This window comes from Geosmithia morbida (assembly GCF_012550715.1).
Source record: "Geosmithia morbida isolate 1262 chromosome Unknown scaffold_9, whole genome shotgun sequence".
NCBI classification, from domain to species: Eukaryota; Fungi; Ascomycota; class Sordariomycetes; order Hypocreales; family Bionectriaceae; genus Geosmithia; species Geosmithia morbida.
The window spans coordinates 1-25,148 of NW_023336196.1; the positions used below are offsets into that span (position 1 = coordinate 1).

At 47.4% G+C, this 25,148-nt stretch overlaps 5 protein-coding genes across 5 annotated transcripts; 2 read left to right on the forward strand and 3 right to left on the reverse strand.

Moving 5' to 3' along the window:
• Positions 1-9,549: 9,549 nt before the first annotated feature.
• Positions 9,550-11,532, forward strand: GMORB2_7547 (uncharacterized protein; the record flags this gene model as incomplete). The annotated part of the gene is made up of 2 exons (XM_035469512.1): positions 9,550-10,845; positions 11,458-11,532. 2 exons carry the CDS (start codon positions 9,550-9,552, stop codon positions 11,530-11,532), a joined length of 1,371 nt encoding a protein of 456 aa, XP_035320606.1.
• A 1,365-nt stretch (positions 11,533-12,897) lies between these two features.
• On the reverse strand, positions 12,898-14,413 carry GMORB2_7548 (ABC transporter transmembrane region; the record flags this gene model as incomplete). Its single annotated transcript, XM_035469513.1, has 5 exons — positions 12,898-13,046; positions 13,105-13,282; positions 13,365-13,514; positions 13,573-13,999; positions 14,097-14,413. The coding sequence occupies 5 exons, from the start codon at positions 14,411-14,413 to the stop codon at positions 12,898-12,900; spliced, it is 1,221 nt and encodes a 406-aa protein (XP_035320607.1).
• Positions 14,414-19,041: 4,628 nt separating this feature from the next.
• GMORB2_7549 (uncharacterized protein) lies at positions 19,042-19,335 on the reverse strand (the record flags this gene model as incomplete). Its single annotated transcript, XM_035469514.1, has 2 exons — positions 19,042-19,051; positions 19,211-19,335. The coding sequence occupies 2 exons, from the start codon at positions 19,333-19,335 to the stop codon at positions 19,042-19,044; spliced, it is 135 nt and encodes a 44-aa protein (XP_035320608.1).
• Positions 19,336-19,471: 136 nt separating this feature from the next.
• On the forward strand, positions 19,472-21,012 carry GMORB2_7550 (solute carrier family 38 (sodium-coupled neutral amino acid transporter), member 11; the record flags this gene model as incomplete). Its single annotated transcript, XM_035469515.1, has 2 exons — positions 19,472-20,258; positions 20,366-21,012. The coding sequence occupies 2 exons, from the start codon at positions 19,472-19,474 to the stop codon at positions 21,010-21,012; spliced, it is 1,434 nt and encodes a 477-aa protein (XP_035320609.1).
• A 2,283-nt stretch (positions 21,013-23,295) lies between these two features.
• GMORB2_7551 (Ras-like protein family, member A) lies at positions 23,296-24,825 on the reverse strand (the record flags this gene model as incomplete). Its single annotated transcript, XM_035469516.1, has 6 exons — positions 23,296-23,359; positions 23,449-23,600; positions 23,729-23,863; positions 24,007-24,204; positions 24,443-24,470; positions 24,758-24,825. The coding sequence occupies 6 exons, from the start codon at positions 24,823-24,825 to the stop codon at positions 23,296-23,298; spliced, it is 645 nt and encodes a 214-aa protein (XP_035320610.1).
• Between the last annotated feature and the right edge of the window lie 323 nt (positions 24,826-25,148).

A 25,148-nucleotide genomic window follows, 5' to 3' on the forward strand; every position in this document is an offset into this window, starting at 1 on the left:
GGGGGGGGGGGGGGGGGGGGGGGGGATTCCCCGCCGACCCCCCTTACTCTTATTTTCCTCTAAGCGTTGGCTGTCACCCGGTAGGCTAAGTTAGAGTTGATTTCCCATGTAATCCCCAGCCGCCCCCTTCGACTACGACTGTCTTTCTCACCCCATATACCCTCATTCTATTCTCAAGCAGCCTAGACGCGCCATAGTACATCCAGACAAGAGCAAGTCCTTACGGAAACCGCATATACGAAAGTTCTATCAACAAGACGCCCAGGCTATACTCAACCAATATTCTCAAAGCCCACTCGACGATACGGCGTATCTACAACCAGAGACTAAAAGCCGACGAGACACCGTGTGGATCAACTGGCTAGAGCAAGTTCCTCTAAGAAGTTCAATGGATATATGCTCATCGGCCTTATCGCAGATTTGCCAAGAGTCTCCATATCAATCACGAGGAAAAGTGGGTAGAACTCTACGCAGGCCGGCCAGAAGCGCAGACGTGCTTTCGAGCGTTTCTTCACCACTATGTCACCGCTTCGACTGCCTTAAGACCGTGTCTCGGCCTAGAGGAGTATTCCAATATACGCACTATTTAGAGTGCCACAACGGTTAAAGACGTCTAGTATATGTTAGTGAACGAAGGCGATAGGAGAGTTCTAGCTTCTAAGAGAAATCGTGACCTAGATAAGGCATCATTTTAGTCTATTAAGTACGCGTCTAATAAGCACGGGACTAAGCCAGCCTATAAGATTGCTAAGGTATGGAGTCCCCATTACTAAATGCTCTTACTTGTTGGCTGATTCATATCAGTAGATACCACAATTGGCCGATAAACTTAACCTCATTAAGACGTAGAGCTTCGAAAAGACGGCCATAACATCGGTAGACGTCATTCATATGCTAGACACGCTACAGACAGAAGCAGAACATATACTATGTCTTCCGTCCACGAGGCTTGCGGTCCACACTGCCATTTTACTAGCCAGCATTAGTAGGTAGAGACCTACGAGCCTGGTTAGAGCAAAGGCAAAGGGCAGGATCAAATACAAAGACGTGGAGTTCGCCTAGGTCCGAGATCCCAAGACCCGGACAAGCGACTCAGCTAGTGGTCTTTATTACCATTCATCACGTTAAGCAAGGCGAGCACCGAATACAAAGAGATCAGCGGTCCAAGTTAGTGAACGCCTTCCACCTCCAATATAGTCACGGCTAACAACGAATGCAATAGGATACGACTGCCCATAACCGTGGTTCCACTAAAATCCCTATGCCTTGCAACACTCCTTATAGCAAGAGCAGTTACTAACGGTGCGTTCCTTACTAGATACACGTCCTACAACCAAGTTCTAAAGCTAGGAACAATAAGAGATTGTGACGGTTGGTACGACTCTATGCTACAGGGTAGTCAGAGAAGTGTCGGTTTTATGTTGGCGAGGCCGTCAGGGCGTCTAACTAAGCAATAAGGCAGTCACAGTCGTAGGTGCTAATTGTAGAAGGAACTAGGGTTCTAAAAGAAGCGTTGACTATTATATTGATAGCTAGGTAAAGAGTGACTAGGCTATAGAAATGAGGTTAGCTTATATACTATAGTGGTTCACATTATCGTAAGTGAACCTTTATTAACCTAGAGCCTAGTTCACTAGTGGTTCACTGCTCGTAGAGTGAACCTAGTCGTGATACCTATCTTAGTTGGGGAAAATAGTATAGTCATATAAGAAAAAAGTAGGGTGCACGTAAAGGCCGCATAACGGGTCGTAACACGATGCCCCTCTTCTAAGGATCTTATCCTAAGATTCGTTATAACCTATAGTGCCCCTAGGGCTCTCTAGTTTGTAAGTTCCTCTTCTATCGTTAGGTTCGTCTATTATGTCTAACTATATCGTTAAATCTTCGAAGGCTCGTAACGCTAAGGACTATCGAATCGCTACTACTACTTTTATCTAGGACTAAGGTTTCCTAGTATCACCTTATAGTCGCTACTTTAATCGTGGCGTTAAATGTTATATCGTTCCTAACATTCACTATTATTTTAGTTACTTTTCTATAGGTCGTTCTTATAATAGTTCCCATATCCCGATATCGTCGAGTAAGCGTTAGCCTTCTTACGTTTATTCACCACTTCTTTAATACTAACCCCTCTCCTAGTCTAGCGGATCAACGATAAACTCTCTAGATTAGAACGTGCCGAAGAGAACGCTAAGGAGTTATTACTATAGCGGCAACGGGAAATAAACGAAGCCCTAGCTCGTTTGTCCCGTCTTCGTAAAATGCGGAAACTACTTCGTGATAAGGGCGTCGAGCTAGCGAAGCGGAATCTAAATTCTATAGAGGAGTTAGAGGAGGAGGAGCGGAAGGAATTGGAGTAGAAAACTCGGGAGGAGTTATAACGTGTTTAATAGCAAGAGGCCGAGGCCTTTACCTAGGCGTAGTAAATGTGTTCCTTTAAGGTTATTAATTAGTCCGGTTTTAACGATCCTTCCTTAAACGAGATTTTCGGGGAAGTTGCTTAAGGTTCTATTAGTAGTACTGCCGCAAGAGGCGAGGGCAGTTCTTAAGGTATTTCGCGGGTTCCTATATATTTTTAGTATCGTTATATCCTTTCTATTTAACTAAATATTGTATTTCTCCTTATAGTTCTCGTTTATTAATAATTCGTTCGGGTTCGTATTCTTCTTTATATATTTCGATATATAGTTATTATTTTGCGTTTTATAATATAGGTTCTAATAATAAAATATAAAAAATAGGGTATATCTTTATTATAGATAGTAGTAATGGTTTATAGTTAGTATCTAAAAGTGTTTCTTTAATCTTAAATAGTCTAATTTTCTTAAAATCGAGTTTTATACTTAGTCGAGTTATCTAAAAATTTCGTTAGAGTAGGTAGACTATATCCCCTCTTTTAAAGATTAGTCCCTTTAATCTTTTCTAGTTATAGTATCTTACTATTCTTTAGCGAATAAAGGAAAGTTCTTTCTATATTTAAGAGTGTAGTAATCGTAATTAATTAGCGTTAAGCATTACCTTTTCTATAAGTAGTCCTAGTAGTGTTACTCGGTATACTTTTAGGTTAAATCTATAGTTAGCGTACATTAGCGTAACCTAGGTTAATTCTATAATCGAGCTATTATATACGAGTTATATAGTAGGTAGTTTTAATACCTAGTCGTTTTATTCGTAGTTAATATAGTATTATAGGTATTGTTCTAGAGTTTAGTTAAGTCGTTCTATCTAACTATCGGTTTAAGGGTAATATACTATACTAAGTTTATACTTTAGTCTAAGTTATATTATAAGGGCTTATTAAAACTTTAAGGTAAATATTATTCCTCTATTAGATATAATTTCTTTAGGCAATCTATAGTTACTAATAATGATTTTAAGGAAGGTATATACTAGTTCTTCTATATCTAATACTTCCTTATATAGTATAAAGTACCTATATTTTATAAGTCTATTAGTAATAACGAAAATACTATTATATACTATATTTATCATTAGTTCCTTTAAAGCTAGTAGCTTCGTAATGTAATCGAATGCGATTAATTCCTATAGCTATAGCGGTATAGGTAATAGTCTTAGTTCTCTATATAATTTATATCGTACTAACTTACTTTATATATATATTTCGTAATTCTTAATAATACTTTCTATATCCTTCTTAATTCTTAGATAGTTAAATATCTATTATATCTAGTTAAGGGTTTTCTATTTTCCTTAGTGTCCTAATATCTAATAGCTATATATATTATTAATAGTTTTCTCCTATAGTTCTAGTAGTAGCTATATTCGTTCGTTCTAGATTAGTAGTTACTCTAGTTTAATATCCTTTAGATAGTTATCTAGTTTCTATTCTTTTATAATATTATATATTTCCTTAATGATTAAATCGTTAGGTTTAATAGTAAATATTAATATATTTAGTATACGATATTTAAGATTCCTATTATCGTTAGTATAGAGGATTTATTCTAAGGCTCTTAGTTCTTTAGTATTATAATTAGGTCTCTTACTAAAGGCGTCGGCCCTTCTATTTTCTAATCCTTTTCGGTAGATAATCTTAAAATCGAAGTTAGCTAGATACTCGGCGTATCGTAACTATCGCTTATTAAGTTCTTATATAGTCGTAAAGTAGGCGATATTCTTATAATCTATATATACCTTAACTTTATGCTTACTTCTAGTTAAATAGTGCTTAAATTCCTTAAATAAATTAATAATAGCGAGGAATTCTTTATTATATATTAGGTAATTAAGTTTAGCGCTATAAAGTTTCTTTAAATAGAAGGCAATTAGTCGTAATTATCCTTCCTTATCCCTTTATATAACTTATACTCTAAGGGCAAAATCTAAAGCGTTAGTCTCTAGCTCGATTTACCGTTTAGGGTCGAATATAGATAGTATAATATTAGAGGTAATGATTTCCTTAAGTTTATTAAAAGCTTCTTAATAATTACTTATCTACTTAAACTCTTATATTCCCTTAGTAATATCTATAAGGGGTATTGCGATCTTTTTAAAATTTTTAATAAATCGTTAGTAGTAATTAGCGAATCTAGTAAAGGACTAAATATCTTTAACGTTTTTTAGTATTAGCTAGTCGTATACTAACTCGATCTTCTTAAGGTCTATTTTAATTTCGTTATATATAATAATATATCTTAAGAACTCTACTTCCTAGACGTAGAAATAACATTTTTTTAGTTTAATAAGGAGTTTTATATCTTATAGCGTTTAAAGTACCTTATAGATATATTCTTTATATTCTTTAAGGTTATCTAAGAAGATTAGGATATCGTCTAGGTAAGCTATAATAAATATATTAAGGTACTCTTATAGTACGTTATTAATTATTCTTTAAAAAGTAGTAGGAGTATTAGTAAGTCTAAAGGGCATTACTAAGTACTTAAATAGTCTAAATTTTATACGAAAAGCGGTTTTCTATTTATCTCCTTTTTTAATTTAGATAAGATTATATACTCCCTTTAGGTTAAGAGCTATAAAGAACCTCTTACTATAAAGTCGGTCTTATAGTTCTATAATAAGTAGTAATAGTATATAATCTTTAATAGTAATTTCGTTAAGCTATCTATAATCTATAACTAGTTATAGTTTTCTATTCTTCTTTAGAATAAATATAATAGGGTATCTTACTTCCGATTTAGACGTTCGAATATAGCCTTTATATAGTATATTATTAATATATTTACGTAGTGTTTTAAGTTACTTCTTATTAAGGTTATAGAGTTTATAGAACTTAATTATAGTCCCGTTTTTTAGGTAAATCTCGTAGTCCTATTATATATATAGCGGTAATCTAGTTTCCAGTTCCTCTTTAAATAGTTTATCGTACTTCTAGTATTCTTATAAGATGTTTACGAGTCTATCGTTAGACTACTTAGGCTTACTATCTTCTTAACTTTATTCTTTAAGTTATTAGTTAACTTTATTTAAGTATCGTACGATAAGTCCTATTATTTTTCGTAACTATTTATTATATTTTATGTTTTATTTATATCGTATTCTAGATTAGTAATCTATATTAGTTCTTACTATAGCTATTATTATTACTTTTAACGTTATTACTAAAGTATCTCGCTTATAGTCTACTCTTAGATCCTCTTTATTAGCTAAGTTACTATAAAATTTCGTCTTTTCTAATCTCTTATAATACTATCGCGCTTTAGTATCCTTTTCCTACCGTAGCTAGCTAGTACGCTAGTTAATTATAGGGTTGCTTTCCACTAACTATAGGTAACCTAAAATTAGATTATACCTAGATAAGTCTATTATATCGAAAATAACTATATTATAATGTCCTTAGGTAGTTATAAAGAGTTAATCGGTCTCTTTATCTACCTTCCTATTATTATAGTTAAATATTCCTCCTTCGATATTAAAAAGCTCGTATAGTTCGATTTTCTAATTCTATAGTAGCTAATGTTAGTTAACTATCGCTAGGGAAATATAGTTGCCTATCGCACTACTATCTAATAGTGCTTATATACGATATCCCTAGATCTAGACTTCTAATACCGTCTTTAGGTCTCTAATTGCCTAGTCGGCGCCAAGGGTTATTAGGTATTCCTAGTTATACTATAGCCCTATTATAGATAACGTTTATCGTTTTCCTAGATACTATTATAGTTTTTATCGTTAGTTTATATAGTAATATTAGCACTTTCTTACTTTATTTATATTATTCGCTAGTCGAACTCTTTTTCTTCCTTATAGTACTAGCATCCTTAGTAGTTATCTATATAGGTTTCTTCGCATTATATAATAAGGTTATTATTATTTTATAGGTATATATCCTTACTATAGCGGAGTTATAGTCTATTCTACTTACTTCTTCTATTACCTAGGAGGGTGTAGGGGTTCGTTTATCGGAAGACTTAGACGAGTTGTTCTTAGATAATATAGTTATATAGTCTATCCTTCTCGATATAGTGTTTATAAAACGAGTTTATTCGTCGATTAATCTATCTATTTTAAACGTAAGCGGGTGCTCTATCGTTATTAGTAACTCCTAGTCCCTCTATTAGGGAGTCTTTAATTTCTTAAATGCGGTTTAGTAGGTATCGATCCCTTATATATTATTACTTTATTTCGTCCTATCCCTTAGTTCTTATTCCTTCGAGGGTATAGGGGTCGGTAGTCTAGAAAATCTTACTAATCTTATATAATACTCGGCTTTCTATCGTGCTTTTATTATTACGGATATAGTGTTTATAGAGTTTATTGATTTATCGTAAAATTTAATTACCTATTCTTTCTTTACTAGTCTAGACTAGTAGTTCGATTTCTTCTATTAGACTATTAGCATCCTATTCGAACTATTTAGCCTTACTTATTCCTATCGAGTTAGAGATAGAATAGTTAGCGAATTCTTCAATTATAGACTATTCTTAAGGTTTATTCTTAATAGTTACTTTATTTAAGGTAGCGTCTTTACGTTAAACGGGTCGTCTTTCTATTATAGCGAGGGCTCGCTTTCCTCTTAGCTTTCGCGGGTACTATCTACTTCTATCTTTATCGCTTATATAGATTATATAACTATCGTTATAGCATACTATCTATAAGAGGAGTTTATATTTTTTAGTAGTAGTGTCGTTACCACTTCGTGCTTAGTTAGTAAGGGTATTAAGGTATTTCCTTTCCTATATAGGTTTCTATTCCTTTTTCTTCTATCGACACTCTTAGGCGTAGTGTCCCTTTTTTCTATAGTTATAATAAGTCTCCTTTAATTTATCTCGTATCGTATCTAGTTCTATAGGTCTAGTATAGGTTATTCCGCTTTAAGAGGTACTCGCGTAGCGTTATAGTCTCCCTTAGTTAGCTTAGTTATTATAGTGGTTTCCTTAATTAATGTAGACTAGTCCTTAATTACGATTCTTATTTTAACGTTCTTTTCGTCGTTTATATTAATAAGTATCGATCCTAATAGCTATAGCGATATACTTAAAGAGGCTATTAGGAGTGTTTTCCTTATAGAGTTCGTCCTTAACTTCCTCCTTAAGTCCTTAATAAAAGATACTTATAAGGGGTTCGTTATCCTATTTAGTCTTAAGAGCGATCTATTGAAAAATAGTAGCGTAGTCGGCGGTAGATCCTCGCTATTTAAGAGACTATATCTTCTATATAGCGTCCCTAGTGACGTCTATATTGCTAAAAGCGTCCTTAAGAGCTTCCTTAAATCCCTTAAAGGTAGTAAAGATAGTCTTAGTTTCATTATCTCGATTATCGCTAGTTTTCTTAAGGAAATCTTATAGAATTAGTTCAAACTATAAGAGTGCTAGTCCTTCTAGGCAAGTTCCTACGTATAGGACCTTATTATAGGTAAACCTAAGTTTATTAGGAAAGAACCTATAATAGGTTTTAAGTTACGTAATAAATCCTTAGAGTTCTCCTTTAGTACTATTAAAAGGTCTAGGGCTCTTAAGTTTAAGGGTTTTACCTAGATCCCTTTAGGTATTATTATTATAATTTCTAACATTAGAGGACGTAGGTATAGTAGAAGATATAGTGTCGGATATTGCTTAGTATTTAATATAGTAACGGTCTAAATAAGAGCTATTAATATATAACGGTTAGTATAACTCTATGCTATAGGGTAGTTAGAGAAGTGTCGGTTTTATATTAGCGAGGCCGTTAGGGCGTCTAACTAAGCAATAAGGCAGTTATAGTCGTAGGTGCTTATTCTTAGGGAACTAGTTCTAATAGAAGCGTTGACTATTATATTAATAGCTAGGTAAAGAGTGACTAGGCTATAGAAATGAGGTTGACTATATACTAGGCGATCATTAAGTGGGCGTAATGATCGCAAGGGGTGATCGCTACGATCGCTAGGCGATCAAATGTTACGGCCCGTTATGCGACCTTCACGTGCACCCTACATTTTTTCTTACTTATCACTATCATTTCCACTTACACACAATATAAGCGATTACCTTGATCACTTAGCGATCGCAGCGATCACTAACCTAACGATCACCTTAATCACCTAGCGATCGCAATAATTACCTCCCGCGATTATTACATTTATTTAATAATCGCCTAGTATATAGTCAACCTTATTTTTATAGCCTAGTCACTCTTTACCTAGCTATCAATATAATAGTTAACGCTTCTATTAGAACTAGTTCCTTAAGAACAAGCACCTACGACTATAACTGCCTTATTGCTTAGTTAGACGCCCTAACGGCCTCGCTAACATAAAACCGACACTTCTCTGACTACCCTGTAGCCTAGAGTCGTACCAACCGTCACATATATAGTTAACCTTATTTCTATAGTCTAGTCGCTCCTTACCTAGCTATTAATAATATAGTTAACGCTTCTTCTAAAACTCTAGTTCCTTTTAGTAGTAGCACCTACGACTGTAACTGCCTTATTGCTTAGTACGACATCCTAATTGTCTCGCCAACATAAAACGACATCATCTCTGTCTACCCTGTAGCTCAGAGTTGACCCTAACGTCACAATGGACTCGATGAATCTCTATGAGTCACACGTGAGCCACACATGAACCCCTCATTCTCCTGCACACATACTTTCACTAAGAAGCCACTACGAAGCCACTACGGACTTACATCCAAGGAAACCTGACGTCACCAAGGCATAGAGGGGGCGAGCCAGACGTATAATGAAGGAGGAAGTTCGTACGAGGAAGTAAGAGGATGAGAGATGAATGGACACTTAGCTTGGCCACGAATTACCATCAAGGTAGGAACTGTTCCCACATCAGCCTTCTGCCTGGATGAGTACAAGCTCCTTCCTCACCACCGTCCATCCGATTGGACACGTGATGAGACAATTCGTGAGAAGGAGAGGAAGGGTCAATGGAGATAGGACTGTGGATGGAAATATGGAGAGAAGGGATGGAGCTTATAAGAGAATCGACAGGTGGGGAGGGGGCTTGAGAGAAAACGTAGCTTGATCATCGTCAGGAGAATAAGACCTTGACTGCGCACTTATTCTGTTACGAGTGAGTTTTTTTGCTCGTGTTTCTCCATCATAGGTAAGCAAGCCTCCTGACCCTGTCGTGACTCCAACATGAAGTGCCTAGAGGATATCGCATGGGTGGCCATCGATGTCCTCCGGATCGGATACGTAGAATACGGCCCAGAGCCAAATCCTCGGAGAACGGTGACAGTCTTCGTCTCGGTAGAGCCGGCGTCTACAGCGTGGACTGTCGCCTACCAGGCTGTGACTGCTTGCGTCGAGAAGCTGCGTGCCCGTGGATTGTGGGACGTCGACGTCGACGTCAAGGAGTCAACTTTTTCCCATCTCGTGGATGGCGCACCCACGTCCCCGCCGAAGCTGCACCCTTGGCCCCTGGACCCTTCCACGGCTCGGAGTTATGCCGAACATGTCGGCATATCCCTTTCTGAGCTCCTGGGGGTATCCATCGAGAGCCGTCAAAGACCAGACTACGAAGGCACGAAAGGGCTATACCTAAAGTGTAGAAGAAGTGGAAGAGTCTTCGCCCTTACCTGTCGACACGTTGTCATTGACCAGTCCTCGATCAACGAATACAGGTTCAGCGGTGCCGAGCCCCGGATCGAGGTCATTCAGCCGCCCGAGGGAACCTTCACGGACCACCAAACTTTTCTCCGAGGCGTCCAGGCACGCCCCGATGACACTCTATGGGCCCGCATCGAGAGCAAGCTAGACGCGCTCACCGATATCGGCGATCGTGTAGTCGGAAGTGTCGCCTCCTCACCCGCGCTCGATATTGCGACGACCCCCTCTGGTAGGAAGTGGCTCCGGGATTGGGCTCTTATAGAGCTCGATCCCGCTAGGCATACGACTGCCCTCGTGAACCTTCAGAGTCGCGTCTTTCTTGGGCTCGACAGAGCCGTGACCATACAAGATAGGATGAGCCGCGAAACCGCACCCCGGGACCTCCCGCTGAGACAGTACCTGGTCGCCGAGGAGGACGGTGGAGCCACGGCTCGCATCGTCGGTGTCTGCCCTGAGAAGGAGCTTCAGCGGCCGTCGGTGGATTACGTATCAGCCGGCGCGCCCGCACACTTTGTCGTGATGTGTGGGCAGCAATCTGGGCTCAGGACAGGCATGGTCAACGAGGTGCGTTCAGTCCTTCGCAACCCCTTGCCCTGGGTCAGCGCCGAGTCACATGAGATGTGTATCATCGGCACAAAGTTTCGTGGTCCTGGCCGCGACTTCTTCTCGGCAGATGGGGACTCTGGTGCATGCATTTGGGACCTGAGAAGTCGGGCCTGCGGATTGCTTGTGGGCGGCCTCGAGGGCCAAACGCCCAGCACCGACGTTTCATACGCGACGCCGATGGAGCGTCTGCTCGAGGACATCAAGTCTTTCGGATTCGATGTGGAGATTGCCTGAAAACCACTGCGGGAATGATTCATCCTCAGCGTTGCTATTCCAATTCTTTTCTCCGTTCTTCGCCACGGGTCTCTGTTCCTTACTATCAACCCATTCCATCCCGTCACTCTGCTTCGGTCATTGCTACTATTAGCCACCTAGATATATATCAGGTTCTCACCATCACTGCCAACTGGCACCTTCTCCTCTGCATCACACCACGCAGACGGCAGTGCATGCAAGCGCTCGCGTGTGCCATCCCTGCCCTTAGCTCGAAAACTGCCATTCTTCTTGCTGTGTGCCCTTCATCTCTGGTCCCCGGAACCGTCATCGAGATACTCCTCTGGCCCACCTAGACATATCTCCATCCTGTTCTCAAGATGCAAGTGATGCTTCTGTCCCGTCTCGGAAGGGGTTGGCACCTCTGCCACCTATTCTGCCGGGGATTGGGAATGAGGGGAACCTGCGAGAACCGACAGCTGACGTCGAGCGGGTGATGAGGTGTCGACGTCTGGAACTGACACTGACGCCTTTCGATACGCCCTGACACGCTTCACGTTGTTTGGCGCCCCCCGCCCCCCCTGGGCTTTCGCCATCTCCACCTCGCCCTCCTGGCAGGCGAACTGGACAGGTGCAGCAGCGTCGACGTCGACTGGCCCGCTCCAGGAGAGGGCCGTCCGCGACAAGCCCTGACGCACGAGGACTCGGAGCACTCTACTCTCTCGACAGATGGGCGACTGGAGGGTGCCATCCAAGTACAGGGGCTCGCTGGACGTGTCTGTACCCCCTACAGAGCGTCATCCCAACTGATCCGTGGCCACGGCCGCGCCGCATCAGCCTGCACTGTGCATCACCGACGAGGTCATCGATCTTCGTCTACGGGGATAAGGAACGGCTATCTGTGGGGGGGAGACGGGACATTGTGTTCGATCGGATTCCCTAGAGGACTGGGGACACTAATCCTGATGAGTTGAATCCGGCGCATATTACTGTCAACAACCGGGAGGGGGGATGCTTTCTATCTACCACCAGTCGTGGAAGGCCTTTTCCATATCCGCCTCTGGATTCGCCATTTCTTCCATGAGAGGATGAGTTGACAAGGTTATTGCCGTTATTGGGGAGCACTAGTATTGGTAGCTTCGCTCCTGCAATGGCAAGGCGGTCTGCAGGTTCGTTTCCTAGTATATTCGTCGTGCCTAGGTACCCATCGAACGCTCACGTTCCTGTGTCTTGTCTGCAATCTTGTGGAATGCGTCGGGGGTTTCTTGCGGTGGCTTTGGGGCTGGAGGGTTTGGGTTTGGGTTGACCATATACTAGGTCATCTCTGAGGTCCGGCAATGGCCACGGATCCTGCTCACTATGATGGCTGGGTGATCAGAGGTGATCGCCAGAGGTGATCGCATTGTTGCCTATGAGTGTCTGCAAGTGAGTGTGTGGCGATGAAGTAAGGAAAGGCGTGAAGGGAGAGAGAAGTGTCGCACAACGGGTCTTGACACGAAACAAGAGCCGATCGTACTCGACATAAGAATCGTAATGGATGTGATGAGCCAACACATTATTAGATTGATATAGTAGGTAAACAATGCGAGTAATACTAAAAACCGAAGAAACGAAAAGAAAAAAAAAAGAAGAAGAAACATACAACAGTAGGTATTCGCTGGTCGTCACCGACCCAACTACTAATCCACCGCTTAGCGGTTTGACTCTGGGGGAGCGGACGGGACCCCGTATTCTCCGCTAGCTATGGTCGTATGTAGGAGGTTGCGGTGCGAATAGAGACTATATCGTATACCGCACATGAGAGGTAGAATATACATATATACGTGCATACATATATATATATATAAAAGAAGACGTACAGCGGCAGGTATTCGCTGGCCATCACCGATCCAACTACTAATCCGCCGCTTAGCAGGTTGGACTCTGGGGGGAGCGGACGGGCTCACTCAAGAGTCAGAACAGGGGGCATATGCGGTCAGCCTTGGGTCGGTCCCGAGAGATGCAGTCGTCAGGCCTTGCAAAGAAGATGAATCCCCGGTGCCGTCCGTGCTTTTCCTCCTACAGAGGAAACGAGTTTGTCGAGAGATTGGCAAATCCACGGGCAGAGGGTAACTCGCCGAGGATGTATCCGCAAACGGTCGTCTTCCCACTTCCAACAGGTCCAATGGCAGCTGCAACGCAGGAGGCCGGGATGGAAATGCCGACGTCTCTGAGAACCGGGGTGTCTTGAGACCATCCAAATTCCCCCATCACAGATGCTGATACCGGAGTCTCTGGTTCTGCTTCCGCCAAAGACGTTCGTGTCGACATCGTTGTGCGTCTCGATTCCCATGCCTGCAAACCTGCTGTCGCTATGCGAGATGCGATAGTCGTTCCTGGCGCCGCGCTCCAGGAATTCCTGGACGCGCCGAAGGGAAGTGAATGCGCTGAGAAGCTGGGGCACCTTCGGGAAGAGCACCAGCAACGGGGCAGCAAGGAGAGTGAGGTGAGATATCGATACGAAGATGAGATGCGGTGTCCAGCACCTTGATGGTGGTGGCGGATGCCAAGACAGGGGATATGAGCAACGGAACCTGCGAGATAGCAGCTCCCGCGACGGCCAGCATGCGCCGACGCTCACCGACTCCGACCTCTGCAACGCGCAGCTGCTGAATCCTCTTCTTGATGGGGGGCATCTATTCCCGACATTCTGATGAGCTTCATCTGGGAGATTGCGGTGGCCATGATCCCCACGCGGATACCTATGGCTTCCATCCAAGCCCTCTGGCGACGATCGATCACCCTGCTCAAGAAGAACATGGCCAGGAAAGTCAGCACAGCCACGACGAGGGGTGCGACGAAGGCTTCCCCCAGCTTCTTCTGTAGCCGCCGAGACGATAGGCCGACCTGGATGGAACTGCCCCGATACTCGTGGATGTCTAACAAGCCCGCCATCAAGCGGCTGACATCGGTGCTCATTAAAGTGAGAAGTCCAGGATCTGTTGACGAGGCGAGCTCGAGCTGGACTGTCTGATCATACATGGCGGCGATGAGGCATCCGCGCACCATGATGACAAAACGCTCCTGGAAGTATCCATACAGAACCGTCGACAAAGCAAGGAGACCGTACGACAAAATTGTAGCACCGATGAGGCTGCGGCCGTGGCTCTTTTCTGAACGCCTGTCTCCTTGCAGGAAGTCTAGGAGAGCCATCGGTAAGAGACGACGGGCACATGCTGGCAGCGAGCAGAGCCAATCGAGGGACGAGAGATGGCAACAGCGGCGGAGCCAGCGTGGAAAACAGCACCTTGGTCAGTCCCCATCCGCGCCCCCTCCACGACGACATCCGAAGTCTCCTGGCGAGCTCAGGTGCGAGAACGGGTGCTGAGATGGTCTGGTCCAGCGGGAAAACTGTTTCGGTGGACAGACTAGTTCGATGGCCATTTATGAACAGTCTGTGGAGCCAGTAAAATACACCGAGGCCAAAGATTCCACTCTCCTCCTCGACACTATGCTCTCCCGTGTCGCTCCAAGTGAGCCATGCCGTCTTCTTCTGCGATTCGACAAGCATCACGGCTACTTTCAGAGCCACCATGGCTGTTGAGATGGCTGCCAGAGGTGATGGCCCGTCGAACAGCAGCCATAGATGGGATTCGCGTCTTGGCCACGTCGAAAAGGCAGGTGATGGCGGGGTAGCTCACTGTGAGGTTGGATGGTCTGGGCGACCTCCCATGCTCCTGATATGGCAGCAGCACCAGAGCCGAGGCGGCAATGAAGCCGAGAGACGCTGCAGCAGGAGAGAGGCGGCCTTGGACAGCCGCGTGCGATGTCTGTACAGATATGATGACTGCGAGAGAAGGACTGAGCATCACGTAGATTTGTGGCAAGCAACTATCTGTCAACGCTAGAGATGAACGGGCGGCTCTGTCGACACACGCACGATGCAGGCGAAACATGAGACGAGCTACAGAGCATTCATTACCAGTCTGGTCGCTCGGAGCCGAACGCCGCCAACCATGATGTGGCAGCGCCGGAGCGTGATAAGACGACGGGAGCAGAGACCGGTGAACGCCAGGGACGGTAAAGGAGTGGGGAAGGCATCCTCAAAGGCCAATGTGAAATCAGAGTCGCTGCGACAGCCACGAACTGCTGGCCCGGTAGAGGCATCGCTGACGCAGCTCACGGTTGATGCTGACTGTGGGCCGGTTTGAGGCTGTAGCGGGGCACAGGAACAGAAATAGCCCCCATGTTCAAACGCGCGGGCTGCTGATACGAGTGCAGGCAGTGCCACACAAAAAGAGGTATGCTCGTCTCTTTTTAGTATGTCTTGTGGTATGCCGATGGTTGATTGTTTTCTTGTTGATCGATGCTCTTCTATGCCAGAAGGGACGGATCTGACGTTATTATAATCGAGTCCCGCTTACCTAAGCCATGAACGGATTTACCATGGCAAGTGCCCCCTAGCAAAAAGAAAGCCAAGCTGCCCGACTCGGTAAACTGTCAATCTTGGCCTTTGCAGTGTGTGAGGAGCATGGCCGCTGCCGATGTAGACGCGGTGTCACTGCTTCACCCCATCGTTAGAGAGGACGGGGGGCGTGGCCGCTGCCGATGTAGACGCCATGGCACGTCTGGACTCCGTCATGAGCGATGTCACTCGGCTCGAAGGGAAAAGTCCACGTTGCCTGGAAGGTCTCGCGTGCCTGTAGCCCGTTAACCACATTTCTAGTCGTGCCGGTTGAGGGGATGACGACAGCTGCTGCGTCCCCAGGTGATTTCCATGGACTCTCCCTCCTCATCGTTGTGCTCGACGGTGTCGACACCGGGGATATCACCCACGACTGTCTCCTCTAGAACGGCGACGAGCTCTCGGGAAGAGCCGGCAGGGAAGACAGGGCTCTCGACATCGGGAACATCTCTCTCGGGCACGGAGCGGTACTCCGCAGGGCGCAACTCGCCGTCAGAGACGCGCCGAGCAATGGGGGAGAACAGAATCGCCAGTCATGGTATCCCCATCAGGAACGGCCCAGCGGGGAGGGGGGGGGGGGGGGGGGGGGGGGGGGGGACACGGGGCCGATCTCGACAATCCTCTCGTCAGGTGCAAGATCGTGGTGTCGGCGGGGAAGGCCGATACCAAAGACATGGTGGATATTGTGTTTGACGAGAACAGCCCTGATTGCGTAGGAGTTAGATACTTTGGAATTATATATATACAAGCATGTACTGTGTTCAGCATACCGGATCCTTGACTTTGTCATCTCAAGTCCATCGGACTTCGGCGAAGCGCTTCGCGACCACGTCGGATGTCGACCATGGCATCCACGGCACGGTGGTCATAGGTGCCAGCAGTATAAGTCTCAATTGCTGTGGCGGCCACGTTGACGGTTCACCAAAGAAGTCTCAGCAATGTAGTAGATCCAAGGGAGTATTTGCATCTCCAAGCTGTCTTCGAGACTGACTCTAACTTCTTGGTTGCTATCCCCTTCAAGATTCCAAAACACATCTCTTGTCTGATATCTATATCCGTCTATACAGCATCACGAGGTCTGACACTAGCTACTAGTAATCTTCTACCGTCAATCACATCCAAGTGTATCTGTCGCGGCACTGTTCGTCACTATTCGCCATCAGGGCAAGGCCGCCCTGGAATGTGACTGTAGACTCTGCTTCTATTGCTTTATATAGAACACATTCCGATCAGTTCATGATCACCTTCGTTTACCAACAGTATCCGGCAATACCAATGTCAGCCTTGGGTCTGGTCAACCCTCGATGTGTATCATCTCAAGGCAGCTGCTATCAGAGTTCAACGTGAAGTCCTGAAGTCGAAGATGATGACCTGCAGCTGAGGCGGGGTCAGAAATATATGACTGTGCATTTCCATGTATTCTGCCGATCGCGACCACGAATGGCGATTCACATGCGAAGGCGATAGCTACCTAAATAACCCTAGACCCTAAACCCCTAAGCCTACTTTGGTGGTCGACGCAGGCTTGGTGACGACGATCCTCTGAACACAGTGCTCTTTTTTTTCTCTTCCTTCCCCCCCCTTCTGTCTTGGTTTCTTTGCTGCTTGCCGAGAGAACTCTCTTCACCATGTGTAAGTAGGTCAGCATCTGGCCTCACTCTCCACAGTATCATCATGATGCATGGATGCCATCTACCGTGGCCATGCACCAAGTTTTGCAAGTCATGCAGATTACTGGCCTAGCCAATATCCTCCATGCGATCAGGAACGGCAAGGAGCCAGAGCAAACAGGATTCGAAGAAAGTCAGCAAACAATGGGGAGTAGGGCACGAGACAACACTGCCTGATTCTACTCATGTTCGAAGACAGCATGCTTTCTTATCTGTACAGCGCATGTGATTTGCACTGCTCTTCTTCCTCTTCGCACCCCTCCATAAACTTGGTACCTGTCCACCTATTCCTCAGAGTCCGACTCGGCTCTCGTCAATGTACAAGGGGCAGGCCCAGCCATGGCATAGAAATATGCGGGCGACGATGAATGGAAGTGACAGTCCCATACCTCCGATATCGAGACTAGCTGAAAGTGAGAACCCTGGTTAGAGGAGAGGATGCAATAGAGGTGATGCCCTCCAATACCGCCACGGCCGTAAACAGTAAAGACAGGTGCTCTTTGGAAAAGAGCGAGGCCAAGGATGACCATGCAGCAGAAGAGGAGCCGCCGTCAAGCTGGCGGCCATGGGGCCCTGCTTCTTCCCTTGAAGCAGCCACCTGTCGATCGGCGGTAGCACCGAGGCAAACAACGGTATCTCTGCGGCGGCCGGGAGAGAGAGGAGAGAAGAGGTCTAGAATTCAGCTGTAAGCTGTGCGTGGTGCAACGCACGTGAGTCTGGCCCTGTCGAGCGGCCGTTCACACCTTGCCGACATGTACTGCAGAACGATGTCGAAGATAGGACGGGCCATCTCGGCAACAGCCAAGGCCAACAGGCCGCCTAGCAGACTGCGAGCCTGAAAAAAGAAAAGTAAAGCTTGCGTACCGAGGGTAAACCATCAGAGAAGCTCACACGCGCCGTGACATTAAGCACCATCGGCCTCTAGCATCGCGCAGCTTGGGCACCTCACCCATTCAAGCGGGCACATCACACAGAAGAATGAGGAGGCAGCAGGTCAGCAAGGGCAACCGTCTCGGCAGAGGTCTTTTCGATGAGGATCTAGGGATGCCGCAGTCGCGTCGCTCGTCGCTTCGCGGGGCAATACTACGGTTCGGCAGATGGATCTGTCGATACGAGAGGCCATCGACGGAGTGGCCTCGGCATGGGTGGGATCAAAGGTTCAAATCAAAGCAATCGACACCTGACGCGCCGCAAGGCCGAGAGAAAAATCCGCAAGATACACGGCATTGCGGGACAGAGGGGTGCTTTCACGATCTGCTGCCAGCATCGGGGTTGGCGATCTTGACTGTGGCTTTGATGTTTCATGCGATATCAGCAGAGAGCTCGTGCAGCGAAACCTCCTCGGGTGAGCAGGACGTAGACGGGTGCGTACGACTTGCCGAGCTTCCTTATCGAGAGAATCTCTCTCGCGAGGTCGACGACGTGATACAGGTACAATGCACGGCGCGATATGCACCTGGCAGTATGATAGATAGCATGCAGTGACATCAGTTGACGGGACGTTGGAGACGATGGATCTTGGATTGATATTGTACGAACTCATTGGCTAAGATACTAATCTGTACAGATGTGTCCAAAAAAAAAATGAAAGAAGAGAGCTCAGTCACTAACATCACTAGACTGTGGACTGGTTGCTTACGTAAGACTTATAATATATCTAAGGACTAGAGTCGGGAGTAGAATGACTCCGTACTGCCATAATGTTTATTACCCACCACCAGGATTAACCTGTAGCTGCTAGCACATAATATTATTACTACCGTGGCAGTATTGCAGTATTACAGTATTCAGTAGGAACAGTAGGACATAATCCTGTAACGAATCCCCACGCCAAGCCCGACTTTGAATGAGCCTCAATAAACCACGTCTCTCACAGGTTTCAACGAGCTCTGCGACAAGCACGAAGAGAGCCACGCCCACTCTCCTTTCATCTCTTCCTCCCTTTCCCCTTACCTTCTTCAGCGACAAGGGGCAGACCACCTCCACACGCACACCACGATACGAACCTCTCGCTTGTGCCGACACAGCCCGAACGACCGACTAGCCGCTTCCCTCCTCCCCTAAATCGTACCTCTCGAGAAGATCGGCCTAGCAGGGTCTGGCAAGAAGATGCTCAGTCATTGAAAGTCTCTGAGCCATCTCTCTCTCTCCCTCCCTCCCTCCCCCGCTCTCTCTCTCTCTCTCTCTCTCTCTCTCTCTCTCTCTCTTCTCCTCCTCCTAAAGTACTATGGCCCATGAGCCTGATGACGTGACACACGGCGAAGACCGTGGCCTGCTCGCAGGCGAGGAGGAGCTGCAGCCGATGCGATCTGCAATCAAGACCGGCGGCAGCAAGAACAACAACAACAGCCGCAGCAGCAGGAGCAACAGCAACAGCAACATCCTGTTCGACCATGAAGATGCGGCCCCTACGCCCCGGTCTGCGCACCGCGTCCGCTTTGACCTGACGCCCGAGGTGGTGGGCGTGAGCAGCGGACCGGCGCGCGACTCCACGTCCTCGTCGACGTCGGGGTTCGAGATGGACGACTACGACGAGTCGCATCACCGCATGCCCCTCCTGACGGACATGGAGGCTCCCAGCGTGGCCATGGCCAATTATATGGAGCAGCGCCGCCGGTCCGGGTCCGGGTCCGGGGACGATGGCGATGACGGCGATGCCACAAACCGGGCAGAGGAGCAGATGCGCCGGCCCAAGTCGGGTCTGCGGTCCGCCTTCATGAACATGGCCAACTCCATCATCGGCGCCGGCATCATCGGGCAGCCGTACGCGATGCGGCAGGCCGGCCTGCTGGCGGGCACCGGCCTCCTCGTGGGGCTCACGTTCCTCATCGACTGGACGATATGCCTCATCGTCATCAACAGCAAGCTCAGCGGCACGAGCAGCTTCCAGGGCACCGTCGAGCACTGCTTCGGCCGCCCTGGCCTGATTGCCATCAGCCTGGCGCAGTGGATCTTCGCCTTTGGCGGCATGGTGGCCTTTGGCGTCATCGTCGGCGACACCATCCCCCACGTCATGGTTGCCGTGGCCCCCGACCTGCCATCCTGGCCCGTCGTCGGCCTCATCGCCGACAGGCGGGTCGCCATCGCCTTCTTCTGCATGGGCGTCAGCTACCCCCTCACCCTGTACCGGGACATCTCCAAACTCGCCAAGGCGAGCACCCTCGCCCTCGTGGGCATGGGCGTCATCGTCGTCACAGTCGTCACGCAGGGTGTCATGGTACCCTCCTCGGAGAGGGGCAGCTTCGACCTCCCCACTCTGACTGTCAATTCCGGAGTTTTTCAAGCCATCGGAGTCATTTCATTTGGTGAGTCTCAACCACTCCCTCCCCTCTACTTTTTCCATTGCCTATAGTCCCTCCTCCCCGGAAGATGAAAAGGTTTCTAAAACCACCACCAAAAAAAAAAAAAACAGCATTTGTATGCCACCACAACTCCCTCCTCATTTACGGATCCCTCAAGACCCCCACGATAGACAACTTCTCCCGGGTGACGCACTACTCCGTCGGCGTATCGACGGTGGCCTGCCTCACGCTCGCGCTGGCCGGGTTCCTCGTCTTCGGCGATCGTACGCTGGGCAACGTGCTCAACAACTTCCCGGCCGACAACGTCATGGTCAACGTGGCCCGGCTGTGCTTCGGCCTCAACATGCTGACGACGATGCCGCTCGAGGCCTTTGTCTGCCGCGAGGTCATGGAGACGTACTTCTGGCCCGACGCGCCCTTTGACCTGCGCCGCCACGTCGCCATCAGCACCGGGCTCATGGCCGGCGCCACCGTCATCAGCCTGCTCACCTGCGACCTCGGCGCCGTCTTCGAGCTCGTCGGCGCCACCAGCGCCGTCGCCATGGCTTACGTCATGCCGCCCCTCTGCTACATCAAGCTCACCACCCGCACCTGGAGGACCTATCTTGCCTGGGGCGTCGTAGCCTTTGGCTGCGCCGTCATGGTCATCTCCGTCTTCCAGGCCGTCTCTCGTATCATCTCTGGTGGGTCATCTTCGTCTCTCATCTTTGCCTTCCATCTTGTTCTGCTCCTCATCTGTTTTATATCATCTGATTGAGATGCCTCTGATTTTGACGATCAACACAAAAAAACAAACCAAAAAAAAAAAAAAATTAAACCAAAAAAATAAATACCTTCTTTTTCTGACTGAATATCAATTATTCTCCTTGCAGGTAACCAAGAGACAGCTCAGTGTTGAGAACGACACATGTTTTGAGGAAGAAACAGAGAGAGAAAAAAGCAGATCTCATCCAGACCCGCAATGTACATTTTTATTCATGCAAGAATAAACAGATAGACCAGTGTCCTTGTATCATCTTTCTTTACCCATCTGTACACATAGACATGTTTTTATTTTTCCTCTTTTATTTTTTATTTTTCGTCTCCTTACTCTCGTCATGTCAGTTACCTGCATATGGTTTTTCTTGTTATTTGTTATCAAACCTTGGACTTTCCCTTTACATGTATAACCATCTCGTCTTCTCTTTGGTAATCGTGTAGTGGAAACACACAAAGAGTGTGACTACGAAATCCAGATACCTCGAATACGCATATAATAATACCCGTCATCTCTACCCTCCCAGATAGGTGGACCTCGTGGTTGTGTCACCGTTGTAGTGCTACAGCAAATTCAGATCTGTTCTTGAAGCCCCGCTTTAGACCCCGTTCTATCAGACAGAAGGCGGGAGGGGCAGAGCACAGAGAGAGAGAGCAAGCAGAGAGAGAAGGTGTGTGTGTGTGAGGGAGAGTGAGAAGAGAGTGAGAGAGAGAGCGCAATCAGAACCCCCTCTTCTCTCCTTCTTCTTTCCCCTCTTCTCCATAACCAACTTCCTCTTCCTCTTCTTTTCCTTTTCCATTTCCATCCCCCCTCCCAAGAGAAGGACAGATATACGACAAAGAGAAGAAGAAAAGAGAAGAAAACTCTTCCTTTGAAACCCATCCCCTCCCAGAGAGAAAAATGGAACTCATCAACTACAACCACGCCACCTGCCCCAAGTGCAGCTCCTCCATCGACAGTGGCACCAAGACTTGCGGGAGTTGCGGAGCTGTAAGTCTCTCTCCCTCTCTCTCTCCCTCTAATCTTGGCCCTCCCCAGCTATCCATACCCATCTATACTCGATTTTTTGGTCACTCCCCCCCTCCCCCCCCCTTCCCCCCCCTTTCCCCGGAAAGGATTCGTTGTCGGTGTTGATGTTGTCCTTGCTTTTCTAATACTTCATCCTACCCATCTTGGAATAGACTTGCCCCATGTGAGAAGAGAAAGAAGAAGAAAACCCCGGGGCATCAATATATCACGCCAACACGGTAGATAAAGCCACCACGGTCGATCTTTGGAATTTATTCACAGAGCAGACAGAGAGAGAGTGTAGGTGAATTGATGACAGAAGACAGGGGAAGAGGGGGGGGGAGAGGGGCACCACAAGACCGAGGAAGCATGTGTCTGTGTGCGCGAATCCACACACAAAGAGTTACGAGTCGAATGAAATGAAACAAAAGTCAACCAACGGCTACCGCTACACTGCTGACGATACCGCTGATGATACTTATTGATATTACGACTATTATACTGGACCTGACACCCAAGCTAAACCTGTCCTGAATGTCAACAGTGACCGAAGCTTTACCATCAAGCTGATATATATTGTGATGATATACATCAACCTGATTGATACATTCACTCAACTGATACTCACTCGAGACTCGGCCAGAGTCCAGTAGACAAGGAAATAAAGTTTATGAGACCTATCCCCATCTCACAAAAAAACGCACAAAATAAAACAGGAGCCCAAAAGACCACCTTCTCCCAGTCTCTTCTTCCCCCTCGTAGGCCTTGGTGGGACCGTTGGTCTCCCGAGAACCTTCCTCCTCCGCCATTCTCGGGGCACCTTTCCACACCCCAAAACTTGGAGCATCTCCTCTCCGGGTAACGGGAAAAGGAAAAAAAATAAGGTAAAAAACAAGGAGCACATGTTCCAAAGATAAGGTCCCATCACACACACACACACCCCACCCCCTCTTTCCTTCCCTCTCCCAAAACTCTCTCCCCTGTCTGTACGCAACACAGAGATACATAGAAAACAAGTCCCGCTTGCCTGCTTGCATTCGTCGAGAAGGCCACATGGGCGTTGTTGGCCGGGCCCCGTTTGGCCAAAATAGAAACCTCTCCCTAAACATGCATGTACCCGGGGAAGGAAAAAAAACCCCCCCTGGCAACCAAGGCCCATCAACTCTGGGCAGACAGCAGACAGCCCACATCGGTCTGAGCGCAATGGCAAGACCCGGTCTCAGTGCGGGACAAGCACGATATCGAAACCCCCAACTCGGACAGCCTGGACACGGATTACTGCACCGTCATGGCACCTAGACCGCGCAGTTCCGACGGTCGCGTCCTAGCCAGGTCCGAGCTGTACTGTGTCTTGTCCCTTGAGAGATTTGGAACTCGGTAGACATGGGGTGACCGTATGCGTCGAGAGAGTACTGCCTGGCCACTTACAGGACCAGGCACTTCTTGTCCTTCTTGCGGCTGCTGCGGGACAGGAGAGCGGCGCGGGTAGCGTGCTCAAACACCTCGCGGACACCCTCGTTGGTCCTGGCAGAGCACTCGAGGTACTTGTAGGCGCCAATCTTCTTGCGGATCTCCTCACCCTGTACGTCGATAACAGTCAGGAAATGTTCTCTAGCCATATGTTGATCGAGCCAAGAGGGAGGGGGTTGGTTGGTTGGGGGGGGAGCGCCAGCGGCGGAAAGCAGCTGGGCCGAGACGATTCACTCACCTCCTCAGGGGAGACGGGCTTCTGGCTGGTCTTGCGGAGCTCCTCAATCGTCTTCTGGTCGTAGCGAAGATCCTTCTTGCAGCCAACAAGGATGATGGGGAGGCCCTGGCAGAAGTGGAGGACTTCGGAGATCCACTATCGTGCAGGAAAACAGTGTCAGCAAAGCTATACGCCAACTTGGCGCGTTTTTCTCTCTTCTCATTCAATCTCCCCCACAGGCATGTCTTCTGTTTTCTGCCTCTGATCGTTTCCTCGGGATGCGGGCAATCCTAGCTTACCTTCTCCTGAACGTTGTCCAGGGAGTCGGGCGAGTCGACAGCGAAGCAGATCAGGATGACGTGAGAGTCGGGGTAGGAGAGGGGACGGAGACGGTCGTAGTCCTCCTGGCCAGCAGTATCCCAAAGAGCCAGCTCAACGTGCTTGCCGTCGACCTCGACATCGGCCACGTAGTTCTCGAAGACGGTGGGGACGTAGACCTGGTTATCGCGTAACAATGTCAGTCTGAATGCTCCAGGGTTTCTGGGCTAGATATGATTCAAGGGCCCATTGTGTGGAAAAGCGACGACGTGATGACAGATGGGACGTAGGGGTCGAAACATGTCAAGTTGGTCATTTCTGTTGAAAGTCGGGTGTGAGGCCGAAGAGGGTAAAGAAAAACAAGCGGGCGATGGACAAGGCTGGGGCGGCTAAGGGGAAGGCCTGAAGCCATCTTACCTCGGGGAAGGTACCCTTGCTGAAGACACTGCGAAGGTTGTCAGCATGATGAAAACATATGATGGAGAGGGGCGGGGGAGGACAGGTCTCCCCCCTCCCAGAAGATAGATGATGTTCGCCGTCGTCGTCTGTGTCGTCGTGATAAAAGGGGGGTGGAGGAGGAGGGGGTCTGGAATGGTGACGGGAAGCGGTCACGCGGTCGGATTGAAGACGAGCAGAAAGGCCGACTCGCAAACGAAGCAGACGATGGAGATAGAAGGCAATCGGGTTGAGGCTGGATGGAAGAGGTCGAGGATGTCGGGCAGCGAGACTCACATCAGCAGACAGGTTTTACCGCAGGCACCATCGCCAACAATGACGAGCTTTCGGCGGATCTCAGCCATGGCGAAATGTGGAAAATGGATGGTTTAATTTGAAAAAGGGGGGGGGATATGTAGAGTCGTGGACGGTACGGGGGGGTATTTGGAAAGAAAAGAATGGGAAAAGGCAGATGGACGGGAGATGCAAGATGCAGAGCACACACAAGATATCGACGGTGGGTTGAGAGAGATGCTCGGATTAGAGAGGGTGGTGATGAATGGAGCAGAGGAGACAGGTCTGGCCAGAAGGGGGTTTTGAAAGAGGCACCCACACAGACAACACCCACTCACCCTTGGCTCTTGGGCTGGCTGGAACCTACCAAATAAACAGGCGGCGGTGCTGGGGG